The sequence below is a fragment of the Bactrocera tryoni genome, unplaced genomic scaffold (assembly GCF_016617805.1).
Source record: "Bactrocera tryoni isolate S06 unplaced genomic scaffold, CSIRO_BtryS06_freeze2 scaffold_7, whole genome shotgun sequence".
In the NCBI taxonomy this organism is placed as follows: domain Eukaryota; kingdom Metazoa; phylum Arthropoda; class Insecta; order Diptera; family Tephritidae; genus Bactrocera; species Bactrocera tryoni.
Genome location: NW_024396366.1, coordinates 18,336,349 through 18,355,358, shown reverse-complemented (window position 1 = coordinate 18,355,358; position 19,010 = coordinate 18,336,349). Strand labels below are relative to the sequence as shown.

The 19,010-nt window shown below is 39.6% G+C and overlaps 1 protein-coding gene across 1 annotated transcript; it reads right to left on the bottom strand.

The window, feature by feature from the left end:
• Positions 1–5,596: 5,596 nt before the first annotated feature.
• LOC120781825 lies at positions 5,597–7,030 on the bottom strand. The gene has a single exon (XM_040114045.1). It carries the CDS (start codon positions 7,028–7,030, stop codon positions 5,597–5,599), a length of 1,434 nt encoding a protein of 477 aa, XP_039969979.1.
• Positions 7,031–19,010: the final 11,980 nt, after the last annotated feature.

The following is a 19,010-nucleotide window of genomic DNA, read 5'->3' as shown; positions in this document are numbered from 1 at the left end:
GGACGGACGGATTTCAACCTTTCTCGTCATCCTGATCATATATACATATGTATATACCTAACCCTATATCTATATCGATTAGTTTTAGGTGATACGTTATTCCGATAGGTGAACATAACTATAATACTCTGTAGCAACTGGTGGCAAGTGTATAAAAATTACCATATATTGTCAAAAGTGTGCTCAATAACGTAAAAAAAAAAGAAATAAATTCGCAAAAACAATATTTTTTTTTGCCATGAAAACCTTACCCCGCCATTAATAGCACGATAAATGGCGAAGCAGGAATTGGAAGAAAAAATAGCTTCTATCACTACGAATTGGGTGTCGGAAAACACACTCGAAATGCGAAAGACATGACTTATCGGCGCCATAGCCAGTCGATTACTGTTTAATTATTTAATATGGGGTTTCATGTATTTTGTTTTCTTTTTAGTTAGCTAACACTGCTTGTATCTGTTTTTCTTTATTATCATTTTTTACTTTGACAGCAATTTTTATTCATGTAGGTATTTTTGAACAATATCAACTTGTTCATACTTTTTCTTTATATCCGTTTTTTTTACTGACGAATGAAATAAACAAGCGTACGCGATTTCGGTTTCAATACAATTGAATTATTTATTACAGTTCAGTAATCACTTAATCTAAAACGAAAGATAACAGTGCAGACTTGTTGTTTTTCTCAAATTGTTACATTTTTTGTGGACGCTAATGCTCAGCCCCAGGTGTGAACTAAAACGCAAAATTAGCTTGATCCCCCCCGGCCCCATACCCCCAAACTGCAGGGAAACAAAAGGCGAGACATGGTAAAAACGGTACTTATCCTTGTTTTTGTGATAACTACTCACCTGTTCAATTCTTATCATTGATTTATATATGTATGTAACGTACACACCTGCAGTTAAATGAATTACATAATTACCGTTATTATTTGATTCCCGTTTTTGTACAAATTACATATACATTTACATATATTCTCGCAACCCCTTTTTCGCTTATTACCACGCCCCCGGTGGGGGCTTAGGGTCTGATGATACATTTCCGGAAAGGTCTTCAAATTATCTAACCGATGCAATTCATTTGATCCACCTAGGTCAAATACTTTAGCTGCTAGAGCGTTTTCAAGGTTAAAAAAACCAAAGAATTTTTCTCAAATTGTTACATTTATTTGTGAAAGCTAATGCTCAGCCCCTGGTGTACGTATAATTCATTTGGTTACATTATGTTAAAAAATTAAGGTGAGTATTATCAATAGTGTACGGAAAGTAATAGGACTGATTTCCTTCCGCGATGACTGTACTTCGGAGCGTGCACGCACGGGTTGGATTCACTAGAGGTCGTTCTAACTAACGAACGAGCAGTTGGCAGTTGTCTCCGAGCACCTGGAGAGTCAGGACAAACATTTTCGCGCGACGTGTTTCTGTGAGTGGTGCAAGTCGAAAATGCGGCGTTCGTTGGAACAGAGGTACGCGATTAAATTCTGTGTGAAACGATGCTCATTGTCTTTTTTACATCAAAGGCATCGTCCACCATGAATTCGTTTCTCCTGGGCAAACTGTCAACGCCAAGTTTTACATAGAAGTCTTCAAGAGACTCAAACGAAGGGTCAATCGGGTCCGACACGACATCGAAGTTGCACCACGAACACGCTCCGAATCGCACCTCCTTTCTTGTGAAAAGCCGCAGCCGCCCTACAGTCTAGATGTGGCCCTCCGGACTTATTTATTTCCTTTCCTGAAAAGGCTGATGAAAGCCAAGCATTTTGAGACGACAGAGGGAGAGAATGCCTTCCGTGCTTGGAAATCGCACTGGCAGCGCTGCACCGACGCAGAGCCTATTTTGAAAGCTCTTTAAGAATTGTAGCGATTGGTTCAGTATATTTTTTTAAATCCACTCAGTCCTATTACTTTCCGAACAAACCATGTATTATTAGGGTAAGTGTCTTATATAAAATGTACTTTATTATTTTAATAAAAAATTTTAATATTACGATTTAAGTTTGTTATTAATAATGAATTTAGTATTTATGTTTAAAATGTTTGAAGCAACAGAAAATAAAAATAAAATGTGTTCTTTTATTAAATATGTATTTAAAACGAAATGTATTTGTTAAACATTTTAGGAAAGTAACTCTCCAGTTGTCGTGCGCTTGATACAGAAAAAGCTGTTATCATCACGCAAATATTACGATTTACCTGTTTTCACAAATATTAAGACAGCTCTACCTTTTATAAAAGACGGGTCGTATGCTTTTCATTGTGAAGTGGTCGACGCATTTGCAGAAATTGCTAAGAACTTTGAAGCCAAAGAACTTTGTACATTGCGTGTCATTAAGGGACTTATGGAAATGGAATTGATGAATGGAATAGTACATAAAAATAGCCAATATACTGAGATCTTTCGGTTCACGTAAGTGCAGCATTTATATATTTTATACTCTAGCATTATATAAAAACATTGTTCCTTTGACGGTTATTTGTACATGTACTTAAAAATCAAGAATACATTATTATTTATTGCCTGAGACATTGAAAGAACAGCTGTGAAGAAAAAATATTTTGATGATGGTTATAACTACGTGTGCAATTTATGTGCTAATATACAATTCGTTATAGGTAATTTCATATAAAAGAATGGGCTTATTGTATTAAAACGTTTTATTTCTATTGGCATTGTTGTTGTGTTGATGGATTTTTGTACTTTAATTTGAGGGATTTTTGGGTTGCACATTTCTTGGTTTTCTTAGTTTTGGATAGCTGCTACATAACTGTTATGTGGGGAAGAGGCGAGATTATTACTCTATTATACGAACTTCCATTGTGTGGGAAGATATTTCAAAAGGATTTGACCTGAGAAAACTTAATTGTTATCGTTTTAATAGTTTTTGAGATACATATATTCATTAAATATATTAGATGGTGGGAGCACGCTCACTTTTAAAAAACTTTCAAACCACAGATGCTCCTCCGTGCTGCGCTACACTACACCAAATACAAGTTTTCGTATCTTTGCGATTAAGTAACATAATGTCACTTTATAATTTTTCTACATAATAATATCGTTTTGTGACCGTAAAAGAAACCTGTTTACGCCCATTTACAATACCCAATTTTTTATGGCACCAAGGAACACGTGTGACAAGTTTAATCAATATATCTTAATTCTTACTCGCGTTATTGCTGCACTGGCAGAAGGATGGACAGGCCGTCAACTGGAATTCAATTCGTTTCGTCATTCTGTAGTATACTCGTATATAAAATGAGTGCGCTAACAAAAGCAAGCAAAAATGTGTAAGAATTTCAAACTTTCCGTTGGCTTTACGTATATACCGTATATATCGGGCAATATGTAAGAATATGTATATATAATAAGGGTTTTCATTAGTTCAGAATGAAATTAGGATTTTTCGTCCTTTTGATGATATTTTCCTTATACATCTTATACATACTGTTTAAGATTGCCGAGATTAAGTTCTGGTTTTGGGTGTAGCACCCCACGTTTATTATCATGAGGACTGATCTAATATATCAGCCCTCACTTTATACACAGCCTTTGAATTATTACAATTAAATATTAATTACATAAAAATTGTCTTACAGAATAGTTGTTAAGATGATTTATATCTTTGATGTATGTTAAATGATGTGTCCGATTGCCTCCGATTTTTATTCCAAAAAAAACCAATGTTGATGAAATGAACTGATACACTTTATGATTGCAGAAAGAAGAAGGGAAGAACCCAGCCACATTTTCCATTTATAGCGTGGCTAGAGTGTTGTAACTTTATAATAGTGTGACTAGAGTGTGGACAAAGCATTGGCAATCCGTAACATTCCGCCCGCCATCAGAAGCGTGCTTCTGATTTGATTTTGTTGCCCTGTGGAAGGATTGCCAACTTTGTGATCGGTCTGACGAGAGTGGTAGTTGCAGTTTTAAGTGTAACAACTCTGGTGCATCCATCTGCGCCAGGATGCAGTTGAGTGATTCTTGCAAGTGGCCACTTGCACGGCGGAAACCTCTCGTCAGCGAGTAATACGAGTGAGCCAATTTCTAACTGATTGTTTCGGTGCCACCATTTCGTCGTAGCGAGTTGTCGTTGTAAGTATGATGTTGACCAGTGCTTCCAGAATCGTTGAAGCTGATGCTGTATCATCTGCCATCGTGATAGTCGCGCGATATTGATTTGTTGTAGAGTGGATTCTGGAAGTGTTGTGAGTGCTTGGCCAATCAAAAAGTGGCCTGGCGTGAGCGCTGCGAGGTCTTCAGGATCATCGCTGAGTGGTTCTAGTGGCCTCGAGTTGAGGATGGCTTCGATTTGTGTGAGTAAAGTCATACTTTCATCGAGTGAGTATGATGTGTCTCCAATTGCTCGAGTGTGATGAAATTTGATTGACTTTACCGCTGCTTCCCACTTGCCGCCCATGTGTGGTGCTGCAGGTGGATTGAATTGCCACCGAGTGCCGTCATTCAGTAGGAGTGAGGCGATTGATGTGCTTTCTGATGAGCCTTGAGTGAATAATTTTTTGAGTGTGGCATCTGCACCAAGAAATGTTGTGCCGCAGTCTGAGTAAAGAGTGTGGCAGATGCCTCTGCGTGCGGTGAACCGTCTGTACGCAGCAATGAATGTGTCAGAAGTGTAGTCAGTTGCCACTTCAATGTGCACAGCTGATGTGCTCATACAAACAAATACACAGATCCAGCCTTTAAATTGTTTGGCGCCTCGGCCTCTCCATGATTTGATTGTGATTGGTCCAGCATAATCCACACCAGTGTGGAAAAATGCTCTTGATGGTTGAACCCTCACCGTAAGCAACTGGCCCATGAGTTGCTGTGCTCGTTTACCCCTGTGGCGAGCGCATTTCATACAGCGTAGTATGAGTGTTTTGATTGCTGGTCTTCCACCAACAATCCAGTATGATTGTCGAACTTCTGCCATTGTTAGTTGAGTGCCACCGTGCATAGTACGGAGGTGTGCGTTGTAGATGACTAATGATGTGAGTGTAGAATGTCTTGGCAGAATGATTGGATGCTGTTGACTGTACGTGAGTGTGGAATTAGCGAGTCGCCCACCAACTCGCAAGACTCCGTGTTCGTCGATAAATGCAGTCAGTCGGTGAAACGGATGATTTGCAGGTAGTGCACGATCGGCCTTGAGTTGATGCAACTCGAGTGAAAAATACGCTGCTTGAGTTGACTTTGCCCAGTAGATTGTTGCTCTCTCAATGTCTGTTGGGGTGAGTGGTGCGGCAAGAGATGACCCCGGTATTCGTTTGAGTGTGTCAATAGCTCTGAAAATTGTAGCAGTGACGTGAATGAGAGTGCGTAAATTTGAATACCTGTGGATCAATTCCCATTGATTAATCGGCTGAGTGGTTGTCATGACAAGAGTGAGACTTGGACGAGCTTCTTGACTAGTGGTGTCGTCCTGAGTGTCTGGCTGCCGAGGTCAGTGGCATTGTGACTTTGAGAGCCATGGTGGTCCCGTCCACCACAGTGAGTGTGATGATAGCTGAGCGAGAGTGATGCCTCGAGATGCACAGTCAGCTGGGTTTTGTTTGCCCGGAACATACCGCCAGTTGCAATCTGTGGTGAGTTATTGGATGTTGACAACTCGGTTCCGTACGTAATCCTTCCAGCGTGACGCATGTGATCGAATCCACGTGAGTGTGACTAATGAGTCAGTCCAGAGAGTGGTTGATTGTGCGTCAACTTGTAGAGTGGCTTTGACGTAAGTTATTAATTTCGATAGTAGCAGCGCTGCTGATAGTTCTAGTCGCGGGATAGTGAGTCGTTTGAGTGGTGCTACTTTTGTCTTTGCGCAAAGGAGTGTCGTGAGTTTCTCTCCGGATGCTGAGTGGACAGTGACGTAGATTGCTGCTGCCATTGCGAGCTGAGATGCGTCGCAAAACCCGTGGAATTCACAATTCGTGGCCTTTGAAGTGTTAATCCAGCGTGGAATGTTGAGTGTGTCGATTTGTTGAAGTTCGAGTTGCAGCGATTGCCATGATTGCAATACTTTCGACGGGACGTGGTGATCCCAACCAATTTTTTGCAACCACAATTCCTGCAGCAGCATCTTTGCCTTGATTGTGAGCGGTGATAAAAATCCCAGTGGATCGAAGATCTGAGCCACCTCAGATAAGATTGTTCGTTTGGAGGACTTGTTTTGATTGTCCGAGTGGCTTTTCATGATGAATCTAAGATTGTCCGACTTTGCGTGCCAATACAATCCTAGCAGTTTGCTCGTGCAGTCTCCAAGCTGGTGCGGTTCATCACATGCTCCAGCTGGCGAAATGAAATTGAGTACTTCTTCGCTGTTTGATTGCCACTTGGCGAGTGGGAAACCGCCCGCCGTGCAGATTTGTTTTAATTGATTGGCGATTGCTTTTAGCTCAGAAGTGTTATCAGCTCCGCCGAAAATATCGTCGACATATCTGCCGTACTTGAGTGCAGGTACTGCGAGTGGATAATTTTTTCCTTCGTCCTCCAGGAGTTGTTGAAGGACTCGGACGGCAAGGAACGGTGCTGATCTCGTGCCGTAGGTGACTGTGGTGAGATGATATGGCGTAATCTCTTTATTATTATTGAACCAAAGAATGCGTTGCAAGTCCCAGTCGTCTGGGTGTACGTTGATTTGCCGGAACATTTTTTCAATGTCTGTCGAGACGATGTATTGGTGTTGTCGGACGTATAGAAGTACGTCGGTGATATCAAGTTGAATTTTTGCTCCGATGTGCAGGAAATCGTTGAGTGATTTTCCTAATGTGGTGACACACGAGCCGTCGAAGACGACTCTGAGTTTGGTGCTGACACTGTCGGGACGTAACACTCCGTGATGTGGCATATAGTATACTGATTGAGTACGCTGGTGACATTTAACAGCTGACTCACCGTTTGAGACCCTCAACCCTCCTGATACCGAAGTATCATGTGCTAAGGTCATCTCGGTGGTGAAATCAGCTGATTCAATGTCATTGTCAGTATTGAGTGAAGTTGGAGTGTTTGCTACGGCAGTCATGTGTCCCATTTCTTCGTAGACTTGCATAAATTCTGTGTAGAGTTGCTTGTATTCTTGGTTGGTGTTGAGTTTCTTGCTGATTTGCTGTAGCCGTCGATGTGCTTAGTTGTACGAATTTCCAAGATTCAATTTTTCTGAGATGACTGGCAGTCGGACGATGTATCGCCCCGATTGGTCTCGTTGATGGGTCGTTTTGAAGTGTGTTTCACATTGCTCTTCTTCTGGGGTCAGTTCACTGACTGATTGCTCTGGAACTTCTTCTTGAATCCAGAATCGAGTGAGCAACTCGTCGAGATTGCTTTCTGGTCTACTGTTTGAGGTGGTGATGAGTGAGAGACGAGACTGCTGAGTTGATGTGAGTGCTGCTGGTCCAATGATAAGCCAGCCAAAAATTGAAAGTTGAGCAATTGAAGCGATTGACGGGTACCTGATGATGTCTGGTTTAATAATTCGACCGAAAAAATCAGCGCCAATGATGATGTCCACTGGTTGAGGCAGAAAGAAACTCGGATCTGCAAGCTTGATATGGTGTGGATTAGTCCATGGTTCAGATGACGTGCGTGATGATGGTGAACGGACAGTAAGAATTGGTAAAATCTGAGCAACGATTTGCACAGTTGTGTCAGAGTGACTTGCCTTGAGTATGAGGTCAGCTGACCCCTTTGATGTAATGACATTCTTACCGCCGATTCCCGTGATGGTAACTGATGAGTGGCGTCTTTTAATTGAAGCTTGCGGGATGAGATGTTCAGAGACGAGTGAAATTTCTGACCCAGAGTCGATCAGAAGTCTAACGTTGATTTGCTGAATCGGCGTGATGATTAGTGCTTTTGCAGTAGCTAGTAAAGTGATTGCAGTTGATGAGTGCGTGGCGGAGTTGAGTGATGATTGAATTGAGTGGTTGGATTAACATGAGTTATTGGAGGCTGCACAAACATCCTATTGTTGATTGTCAGTGAATTTGCGTGGCTCGATTTTAATTGTAGCAGCTGGCAGACTTGTTGCTGTAGCTGCTTCGTGCAACATTGAGTGGTGATTGCGATTGCAAGGTTGTGTCTGCCCATACAGTTCTTGCAGATGCGTCGTTGGATAACTACTTCATGACGATCTTGAGGTGACAGAGTGCGGAACTTTTGGCATGAAGTGATGAAGTGCGCCCCAAAGCAGCAATCACATTGATAACACGAGTCTTGCTGAGCTGGCTGAGTGGCAGTTTTGCGTGCGGTAGCGTGAAGTGAGCTTTTTGGTTTTTGCTGATTGCTTGAGGTGCTGGCAGTTGATTGCTGACGAGCTGACTCTGTGTTCTCGAGAGTGCGAGCCCGCTGACTGATAAAGTCCTTGAGTTGCGTGTAGGTTGGGTATGTCGCTTGATTGCTAACTGAGGATTCCCACAGTTTGCGAGTGCGGCTTGAGAGTTGCTTGATGGTGGAATAAACTACCAGACAATCCCAATTGTCTGTTGATTGGCCAATGAGTGCGAGTGCGTTGAGTGCTGAATCTACCCCCGAGATGAGTTGCTGCAGAAATTCGGCAGATTCTTTCTGTTTTTGAGTGGCTGAGTGTTCTTGCAGCAGATGTGCGAGCTGAGCGTCGATGAGAACTCGCTTGTTCCCGTAGCGCTCTTTGAGTGCTTTCCAGGCTGTTGAAAACGCCGTTTCAGTAACCGGGATGTGTGAGATGAGCTCGAGTGCTGGACCAGTAACGGCAACTCGCAAATAATGCAGTCGCTCAAGATCTGTGAGTGTTGAGTTGTTGATTACCATTGACTGGAAGAGAGTGCAGAACGAGGTCCAGTGCTGGTAACCACCATCAAAGTTCGGCAGCTGCAGCTTTGGTAACTTTGGCTGAGGCTGTACTGCTTCACGATATGACTGAGGTGCATGAGTGTCGATTGGCTGAAGACGGACTGCAGCTAGTTGGCGAATATCGCAGATGATGCTTGCTTCTTGTGGGTGAACATCATCCGCAAAATACTCGTGATTGAGATGTGCTACTGGCCAGGTAATTTCCAGAAACGAGTGCTCTTTGAGGAAACCCCTGTGTACTTCCTCAGCTGATTGCAGAATTGCCTTCATTGCAGAGCTGTCCTTATCCCGGAAATTATTGATTTGCTTGAAGTGTGGAGTGAGTGCCTTAACGCGATTGATTTGCGATCTGGCTTTAAGCACGAGCTCGTCAGTTAGCCGTGCGGGTGATTGTGCACGTTTTGACGAGCGAGTGGATTTGACAGAACCTGTCTCGTCCACATCCGAGTGCACAGGTGATTGTCGTCCTGACGTAACATACACGTTGTGTGTAGGTGCTGATAGCACCGTTGACTTGTGACTTTGTGTCGATTTGATCGATTGCACGTCCGAATCTTTACACTCCGGATTGAGTGCCTCGCTATCGGACATGATTTGACCCGCAAAGAAAAAACTGTATTATAGATTGTACAAAAATTCAAAAGAAAAAATTCACAAAGAATTAACCGGAAAGCACAAAAGCGAAGGACCAAACTGTATATTATACTATTGAGTGCATCGGTTTTAGATGTTGCACCCCACGTTCATTGCCATGAGGACTGATCTATTAAATCAGCCCTCACTTTATACACAGCCTCTGTATATTGATTTAATTAATTTTATTGTATTTTTTATAACGATTGACTTACAAACTATATTATTAATGCATGAGTTGAGCCAATAGAAATAATAAAAAGGACTTTTACGATTGCACGTGTGTGACTTGAAGGTTAGAAAACGAAACCAATGTTGATGAAATGAACTGATACACTTTATGATTGCAGAAAGAAGAAGGGAAGAACCCAGCCACATTTTCCATTTATAGCGTGGCTAGAGTGTTGTAACTGTATAACAGTGTGATCAGAGTGTCGGCAGTGCATTGGCAGTTTTATAATAGTGTGACTAGAGTGTGGACAAAGCATTGGCAATCCGTAACACATACATATATTAGATATAGCTACGATTGCGTTTATATTAAATTTTTGACATTTTGTTTATTAGGTTCATCTAAATATTAATATTTCGGACGTGCAAGATAATATTGAAACAAAATGAGACTGCGAATTATAATATACAGAAAACCAAATTTGATTGCAATAAGTGCTTTTACGATTTCGTCGAACAATGGATGTTGAATTCCATCGCAACAGTTTACTCGTATAACATGAAGTTTGGAAATATCTGATCCCTGCAAGTTGCATGGGTATACATTTTTCGGTTGCAGCCGAACTTAGCCTTTCCTTTTTTGTTGATAAAGTGCGACTGCTTTTGGAAACATCGGAGTTTTATCGGAATCTTTTTCTAGAATTCTTGACACTTCTGGTATGTGCCAAATATAAATAAATACTCATGAATAAATTTAATAATTGTTCTTATTGATTGGTTGGGTTACAATTAGTATAAAAATGTTTTTATCTAATTTATCTTGACATATGTATATTTCTGCCACTTTTGAAAGCTGAACTGATTTCCAGTTGCTGGGTATTGAGTTTCATTTTTGTCTTAAACTACAATGCCAAAATTAGGAATATCTACAATATTTTTATAATTCACCCATTTCTAAAAGAGACTAAGAGGATTCGATAACAAGGCTCTTCTAACAAGTTGAAGTCTTGTGTATGAGCTCGTAAATTTTACCAGTTAAATGTATAGTACATAGGACAATCCATTCCCAGTGTTTAGAAAAACATACATAAAAAGACATAGTTTCTCTACAGTTTCTTCCTGATTTAAACTTAATCATTGAAATTAAGCTCGCAATTCAAAAGTGGATAATGTTGATATTCGACTGTGATAAAAATTTTTGGATCGAAAATTTTTCAATCATCATTCAAATTTATTTTACCGCCTTCAAAGTAACATCCATTTGAAGCGTTGCACATGTGCCAAGGCTTCTTCCAATCGTCAAAACATTTTTTGTAGGCACTTTCCGGGGTGGCCTTCAGCTCTCGCGTCGAATTTGTTTTGATGTCTTCAATTAACTCAAAACGGTTTCCCCGGAGCGGCTCTTTGAGTTACAAGAATAGCCAGAAGTCACATGCTGCTAAATCAGGTAAATACGGTGCTTGTTCAATAATATTTGTTGAGCGTTTGGCCAAAATTTTACACAAATACGTTAAAAATTTTGTAAAATTCGACAAACACTAGTGAGGTCGACTGACAGCTACTGTAAACACACTCGTTGACAGATCGCGCAAAATTTTGGCATCAAAATTAAGGACAGTTGTACCAACCTAGAAAAAAAATTAACCTGTCTTCTATATAAGCGGGAGATGAGAGGGGGAAATGAAGAATTCCCGATGCTTTCTTGACAGGGTGTACTATACACTCATTTGCAAAATCTATACGTTTCCTTTCATTGACGTCTAAAATTAATTTTCTTTCGTGAAACACGTGCATGATATCCATTATTCTTCAATATTTTTCATACAGTATCCTCATGAATATTCTTATTTAACGATTTTTTGATATTTTCGATGATTTTAGAAGTGTTTACCTTAAGATTTTCTCTTACCGACCGCAATATTTCACGTTTTTCGCACTCGGTTAACTTGCTAGGTCGGCCAAAACGAGGTTTTCACGCAATGGAACCATTTTTTTTCGAAATTTTGTACGGCGTACTGCATAGAAGATTGAAACTTTTTCTGGTCAAAAGTGTTGCCATATTTTGTTTTAAGGGGGTACTCTCATGGGAACGCATACATTTTACCACTTTTTAGGAAATTTTTTTTTTCGACAACAAAATTCAATCACTTTAATTTTTTAATATATTTTTATTTGTATTTTGAAATGAACAAAAAAAATTTTTTTTCGTTTTTTACATTTTTAATATATATTTTTTTTAAATCAAAAAAGAAGTTCACTAATCACGGTGATAGCGGCGTTGTCTGAAATAAAAAAATCGAATGGATTATTATTCAGTAGTTCTGCGGCTATGGTCCCTATCAAATATAATCATTTCATTAAAAAAAAATGTTGAACTTCAAAAAAAAGTCACGAAAATCTTGTTTTTTTTGCTAAAAATCGTTTAAAAAAAATGAAAATATTTTCGAAAATAAACAATTCTGGTAGGGACGATAACTATAAATGAGTAGAAGAACATATGTAAATTTTAAAGCAATCGGTTGAATACTTTTTTTTTAGGACCATGACAGTTTCAGAAAATGATGATTCGAGAAAAATGCGTTTAAAGTTTAAAGAGACTGCCGACTTTTCATGGCGCCTGGTAGACAGTCGCTTACAACACGTCGGCGACTAAGAGCTGTACCTTATCGAATACTATAAATTTCGGTCTGAATTTTTCACTGCATGTTTTCAATAGGTTTTACTGTCAAAATAAAAAAAAAACAAAATCGATTTTTCGAAGTAATTACATGAGAATACCCCCTTAAGCGTTAAAAAACCTAATTTACTAGTTACCACTTTGAAAAGGACAGCATACTTAAAAAAATAATTTTCTTTTTTAATACAAACATTTTTAAAACTTTAACAATGTTTGATATCACTACAACTAGATTCAAAAACTAACGAGCAGTTTCATTTGAATAACTTAAAAACATTTTACATAAAAATTAATAATAATATTCATAGATATATGGTATAAACGTATAATTAATTACTTTATATTTTAGCTTCCAACTAAACTATGTGATTTTTTTCAACATAATCGACTAGAGCAGCATGTGTCTAAAAGAAGATTTCTCGCCTCCTCATTCAAATGTGCATTAAGCCTTTTGAACTGGCCATCTGCTTGACTACTTATTTCTTCGACGACTGTATTCATCCTTACGTCTCGATGAAAATCAGCATTTCTACAGTACCAAGGAGCATTTACAATGCTTCTTAGCACCTTGTTTTGAAAACTTTGTATAATATTAATACTGCTATCATTGGCACATCCCCACAGTTGCGTACCATATGACCATACCGGCTTAATTATTTGTGTATAAAGATGTAATTTGTTGTGTATGGACAGGTTTGACCTTCGCCTAATTAGCCATTTCATTTTCGACAATTTCAGATTAAGTTCAATCCTCTTTATTTTAATCAATCCTCTTTATTTTTTCCAACGTAATCTAGCATCGAGCGTGATGCCAAGATATTTAGCTGTATTTGCATATGGTAGGCAGACATCTAGAATATTTATAGGTTGATAAGTGATTCTATTGTTTGTAAAATTTACATGAACCGATTTTTCACCGTTTAGTTTTATTCATCATTTTTAAGTCCAACTTACTACAGAGTTGATTGTATGTTGGAGATTTAACGCAGCTTTTCTGCTGTTTTTTCGACGCATAGTATTGTGGTGTCATCAGCACAAGTGGCAGTCATATCGTTTGGTGCTAACGGTAAGTCTCTTGTATACAGAATATACAAAAGTGGACCTAACACACTTCCCTGTGGAACTCCTGCTTCAATTTCTTTTAGTTTGGAGAATTCATTTTTTTGTTTTACACGGAAAAATCTCACGGTGATATACGATTCTAAAAGAGCACAAAACTCAATCGGAAGACTTGATTTTAGCTTTTGCATAAGACCTTCGTGCCATACCTTGTCAAACGCTTGTGCAACGTCAAGGAATACAGCTGAGGACCTAGAAAAGGTATTTCAACCTAATTGCCCAAAAAATGACTTTAAGTTGCCAACTTTGCCCCATACTTGTAACGAGTTGATTGTGTCTATAAAGTCCGAAAAGGACATCAGGACACGATAATATTATTCCAAAAATGCTAACTGTTTTACCAAATATTGCTGTAACAGTGCTCTCCTTGCTCTTTAATGTAATACCTGGTTCCAGATACTATCCAATTTCGTGGAAAAAGTCGCAGATCATCATAATAGATAAACCTAGGAAAGACTTAACACAGCCGTCTTCCTACAGACCAGTAAGTTCTCTTACGGTGTACTTTTAAAATATTTAAATAAGTGTTACTATCAAAGATGACTCCTTTATTCTTCTTCTTTATTGGTGTAGAAACCGCTTACGCGATTATAGCCGAGTTAAAAACAGCGCGCCAGTCGTTTCTTTTTATCGCTAGGTGGCGACAATGGGATATTTCAAGCGTAATCCACGGCCTTCTCCACATGGTTCTTCCAACGGAGTGGAGGTCTTCCTCTTCCTCTGCTTCCCTCGGCAGGTACTGCGTCGAACACCTTCAGAGCTTGAGCGTTTTCGTCCATTCGGACAACATGACCTAGCCAGCGTAGCCGCTGTCTTTTAATTCGCTGAACTATGTCAATGTCGTCGTATATCTCGCACAGCTCATCGTTCCATCGAATGCGATATTCTCCGTAGCCAATGCGCAAAGGACCGTAAATCTTTCACAGAACTCTTCTCTCGAAAACTCGTAACGTCGACTCATCAGCTGTTGTCATAGTCCAAGCCTCTGTACAATATAGCAGGACGGGAATTATTAGTGACTTATGTAGTTTGGTTTTTGTTCGTCGAGAGAGGACTTTACTTCTCAATTGCCTACTCACTCCGAAGTAGCACCTGTTGGCAAGAGTTATACTGCGTCGGATTTCGAGGCTGACATTGTTAGTGGTGTTTACGCTGGTTCCTAATTATACGAAACTATCTACAACCTCAAAGTTATGACTGTCAACAGTGACGTGAGAGCCAAGTCGCCAGTGCGACGACTGTTGGTTTGATGACAGGAGATATTTCGTCTTGTCCTCGTTCACTGCTAGACCCATTTGCTTTGATATCAATATCATCGGCATACGCCAGCAGCTGTACACTCTTATAAAAGATTGTGCCTGCCCGATTAAGTTCTGCAGCTCGAATTATTTTCTCCAGCAGCAGATTGAAGAAGTCGTCTCCTTTTCTGTCCCTAGCTGTCCTTGCCGATCCTGACGGAGCCTTTGGTGTTGCTCAACGTCAGTTTACACAGCCGTATTAGTTTTGCGGGGATATCAAATTGAGACATAGAGCCAGCTCCTTTTCGCGTTGTCAAAAGCAGCTTTATAATCGACGATGAGATTGTGTGTGTCTATGCTTTTTTTACGGGTCGTTTCTAAAAATTGCGCATGGTGAATATCTGGTAGACTGTTGATTTTCCAGGGCTAAAGCCACATTGATAAGGTCCAATCAGTTTGTTGACGGTCGGCTTTAATCTTTCACACAATACGCTCGATAGAACCTAATAAGCGATGTTGAGGAGGCTTATCCCACGGTAGTTGGTGTAGATTGTGTGGTCCCCCTTTTTGTGAAATGGGCAGAGCACACTTAATTTCCAATCGCTGGGAATGCTCTCGCCCAACCTTATTTTACAAAGAAGCTGATGCATGCTCTTTATAAGTTCTCCGCCGCCGCTGGGCCAGTAATCCTTCGGCCCTCGCCGCTTTGTTGTTCTACAGGCGGATAATTGCTATCGTCATAAATTGGGGAATCGGGTTCGCCTTCTCGTGGCGTTGTACGTTCACTACCATTCAGCCGGCTGGAGAAGTGCTCCCTAAATAATTTAAGTATGCTCTGGGCATCGGTCACTAGATCGCCTTTGGGGTTCTATAAAAGTATGCTCCGATCTTGAAGCCTTCTGTTAACCGCCGCATCTTTTCGTAGAATTTTCGATCATTACACCTGTCGGTCTGTTTATCAAGCTGTTCATTCTCACTCATCTCGGTTTTTTTCTTTTTCTGTCTGCAAATGCGTCTTGCTTCCCTCTTCAACTCTACGTAACGGTACGAGGTGGGCAGTCTGTTTTCTCTCCGCTGCGACACAGACTCCTGGTCGTACCAGCTGTACGTAAGGAGTTTGAAATGCCGTCCCACAGTTTCCTTATACCGAGTTGTTGACGAGTGCTCTCAGAGAGCAGGAGTGCAAGTCCAGTAGAAAATCGTTCGGCTGTCTGTTGTTATTACAGCTTTTCAGCGTCGAACCTTCCCTGTGTTTGTTGACGTGCGTGTTTTGGTGCACAGAGATATGCTCTATCTTCAACACGCAAGAGCCACATATATTATCATAAAAGCACAGTAAACTGTAAACTACTATTTTAATTCGTGAAATAAACTCAATTTATTAGTTTATAATAAAAAGATTTAAATATTTTCAATGTAATATTATTCTACTGATTCTACTAAAACCGATGAAGTGCTTGAAATTTTCAATCAGCTGTTACCAAAATTTAACCTAAACTTAGAAGAAAAAGATATAACTGTACTCATTGAACGCCTAGTTGGACGTTTTGACTAAAAGCAGTAGTAGCGTATTGCCAACAACAATGGAAGTTGCAAATGCCTCCGAGAACGCAACTGCTTTCTGCCTTAGAAAGCCTCAGAACTTGCGAAAAGGATATACATCCGACGATTCATACTCTTCTCCACGCTCTTTGCACTATGCTAAGACTTAGCTCAGAACAACGAGGCTCCACAAAAGATTAAGCGGCTTAGCACTCCTCAACATAAACTAGGCCATTACTGTGAAACCAGAAAAAATAATTAATAAAAGATTTAGTGAAATGAGCAAACACCGTATTGATTTTACGCTGTAAAATAAATGTTGAAATATGTATTAAAAATAAAATAATGGTCTACAGTTACACAATTCTCAAATCAAATACAAAATTATATATGTAATTATACTCTAGATCCGCCCCTGATTGCACTGAATACTAATAGTTGAACAATTCTCAACCGATGATTATATGATGCCGTTCCGGGATATATCTAGATAATTTTCGTTTTCATTTTCATCAACAACAATACATTTAAAATAAATCAATTTGCCTGAGGGCAACTATTAGTTGTTAATTAACTCAGATTCAAAGCATTAATTTTTAATCTCAGGACTATACTCACATTTAATCAAGTTTTTTTGTGATGCACTGCGTATTTGGTTCCAACTCTATTCTACCATTCTCAATATTTAGAAATTTTATTATATCTAAGACTGGATCAGTTTGGAATAGTTTGCACCTATTTATGGTTGCCTTAGAATAAGTGAAAAATGGCAATCCCAGACAGAGGTAAGACAATACGGCCAAATTTAGGTGTTGAGCAAAAATTGAGGTATTCTGATGAAATTTTACGAGTTTGTAGATGGGAATAATCGGACCACTGCCACGCCCACAAACCGCCATTAACCTAACCCTATAGACCTATAAAGTGCCATAACTAAGAGCTAAAATAAGATATAAAACTCTTATTTGGTACAGGAGATCGTAGTAGCAAGGGGCATCTGTGGGTAAAAATTTTTGAAAAAGTGGATTGCCCCGCCCTCTAATAAGTTTAATGTACATATCTCTTATACCAATAAAGGTACAATAACGAAATTCATCCAGCATAAATATTATGAGAATTCCTAGCGTGAAAATGGATCAAATCGGAAGATAACCCCGCTCACTCTCCATATACCGATACGGTTAAAAACTACTAAAAACGCAATAAATCAAAAACCAGAAACATTAACAGTACGTCACAGTACGGAAATGGATAAAATCGGATAAATACCACCCCAACTTCATATATAGCACAATTTTAAATTTCACTTAGTTCCGTCACTTTCCAGTACAGAAATCGAGAAGCAATTGATTGATCGCGATAAAACTTTGAACGAATATTGCCTTTTGGTCGAAAATATCGGTCAATGTGTGAGACATGTAATTGAAGGTATAACCCAAAATGGTTTCAATCGGGCCAATACTTCCCATAGACATATAATTTATATAGTTTTGAACTTCCGGGTGACTTTGTACCACATATATTGACCAATATGCGAGCTATCTCAATGAAGTTGAGAGAGTGTTTTACATAAAACCGGTGTATCTTTGTGCCTAAATTAGATAAATTTGAGCGAAAACTTGACTTAGTCTCTATATAACTAATATCAGGATTTTCGAAAATCCGAATGACTTTACTCTATATGATTGATTTTTTAGTGTGGCTTGTTAATAGTAGGGGGTGTTGGGAAAAAATAAAACCGGGTCGATACTACCCCAACTTCCATATATTACATTAAATTATTTTCGTTTTTCTATCACTATGTGTCTGTCAGTGTATGCGTTATATATAGAATATGTATGTAAAAAATTGCTTGCATTTCGATCTTCTGGTTGACGTTTTACACCTTAAGGTATTTCCCCGGATTTGGTTCTTAATAGTTGCAGAAGTGTAAAATGTTCGGTTGCACCCAAATTCAGCCTTTCCTCACTTGTTTCACATATATTTTGGTATTTATGAATTGTATTGCATTTTAACACACCCTGAAAAAACCCCAATCAAAACTTATCAACAGCCTCGGATGATAGACCCCCTTTTGATAACGACTATGAAAGACGCATTAAGGATTATGATTTGAGGGCATGCACCTGGAATGTCAGGTCCCTTAATTGGGAAGGTCGGCGTATGTCCAGATGGTTGATGACCTTGTGAAAATAAAGGCTGACATCACCTTCCAATGCCATGGACGGGACAATGACTCAGATGAGTAGGTCCTTGTGATATTTTGGCAAAAAGATCGGTAAATTCAGAAATACGTTTGTCTATAGTACTAGATTCCAGCATAAGAAAATACATCAAGCTACTTAGCTGTCTCCGGATCGAAAAGCTACCAACCAGATCGATCATGTACTGATGGACGGAAGACACGTTTTCAGTTTTGTCGACGTGCATAAGCTCCGAGGTACATTGACTCGGACCACTATCTCTAGATTCCCAGCCGCCTTTCTGGAACAAACAAACATCATCCATCACAAGGAAGGTTTGACGTCGAAAGGCTGCAATTACAACAGACCAACCATCGATTTCTACTCGACTTGTACTCCTGCTCTCTGAGAGCACTCATCAGCAACTCGGTATAAGGGAACTGTGGGACGGCATTACAAGATCCTTACATACAGATGCAACCGAAACCATTGGTTTTCGGAAAAGACAAAAGAAAAGCTGGTGCGACTAAGAGTGCCGTGTCGCAGAGGGGAGAAAAACGACCTCGCAACGTTACAACCGATCAAAACGTTCGGGATGGGATAGACACCATAAGTTGAAGA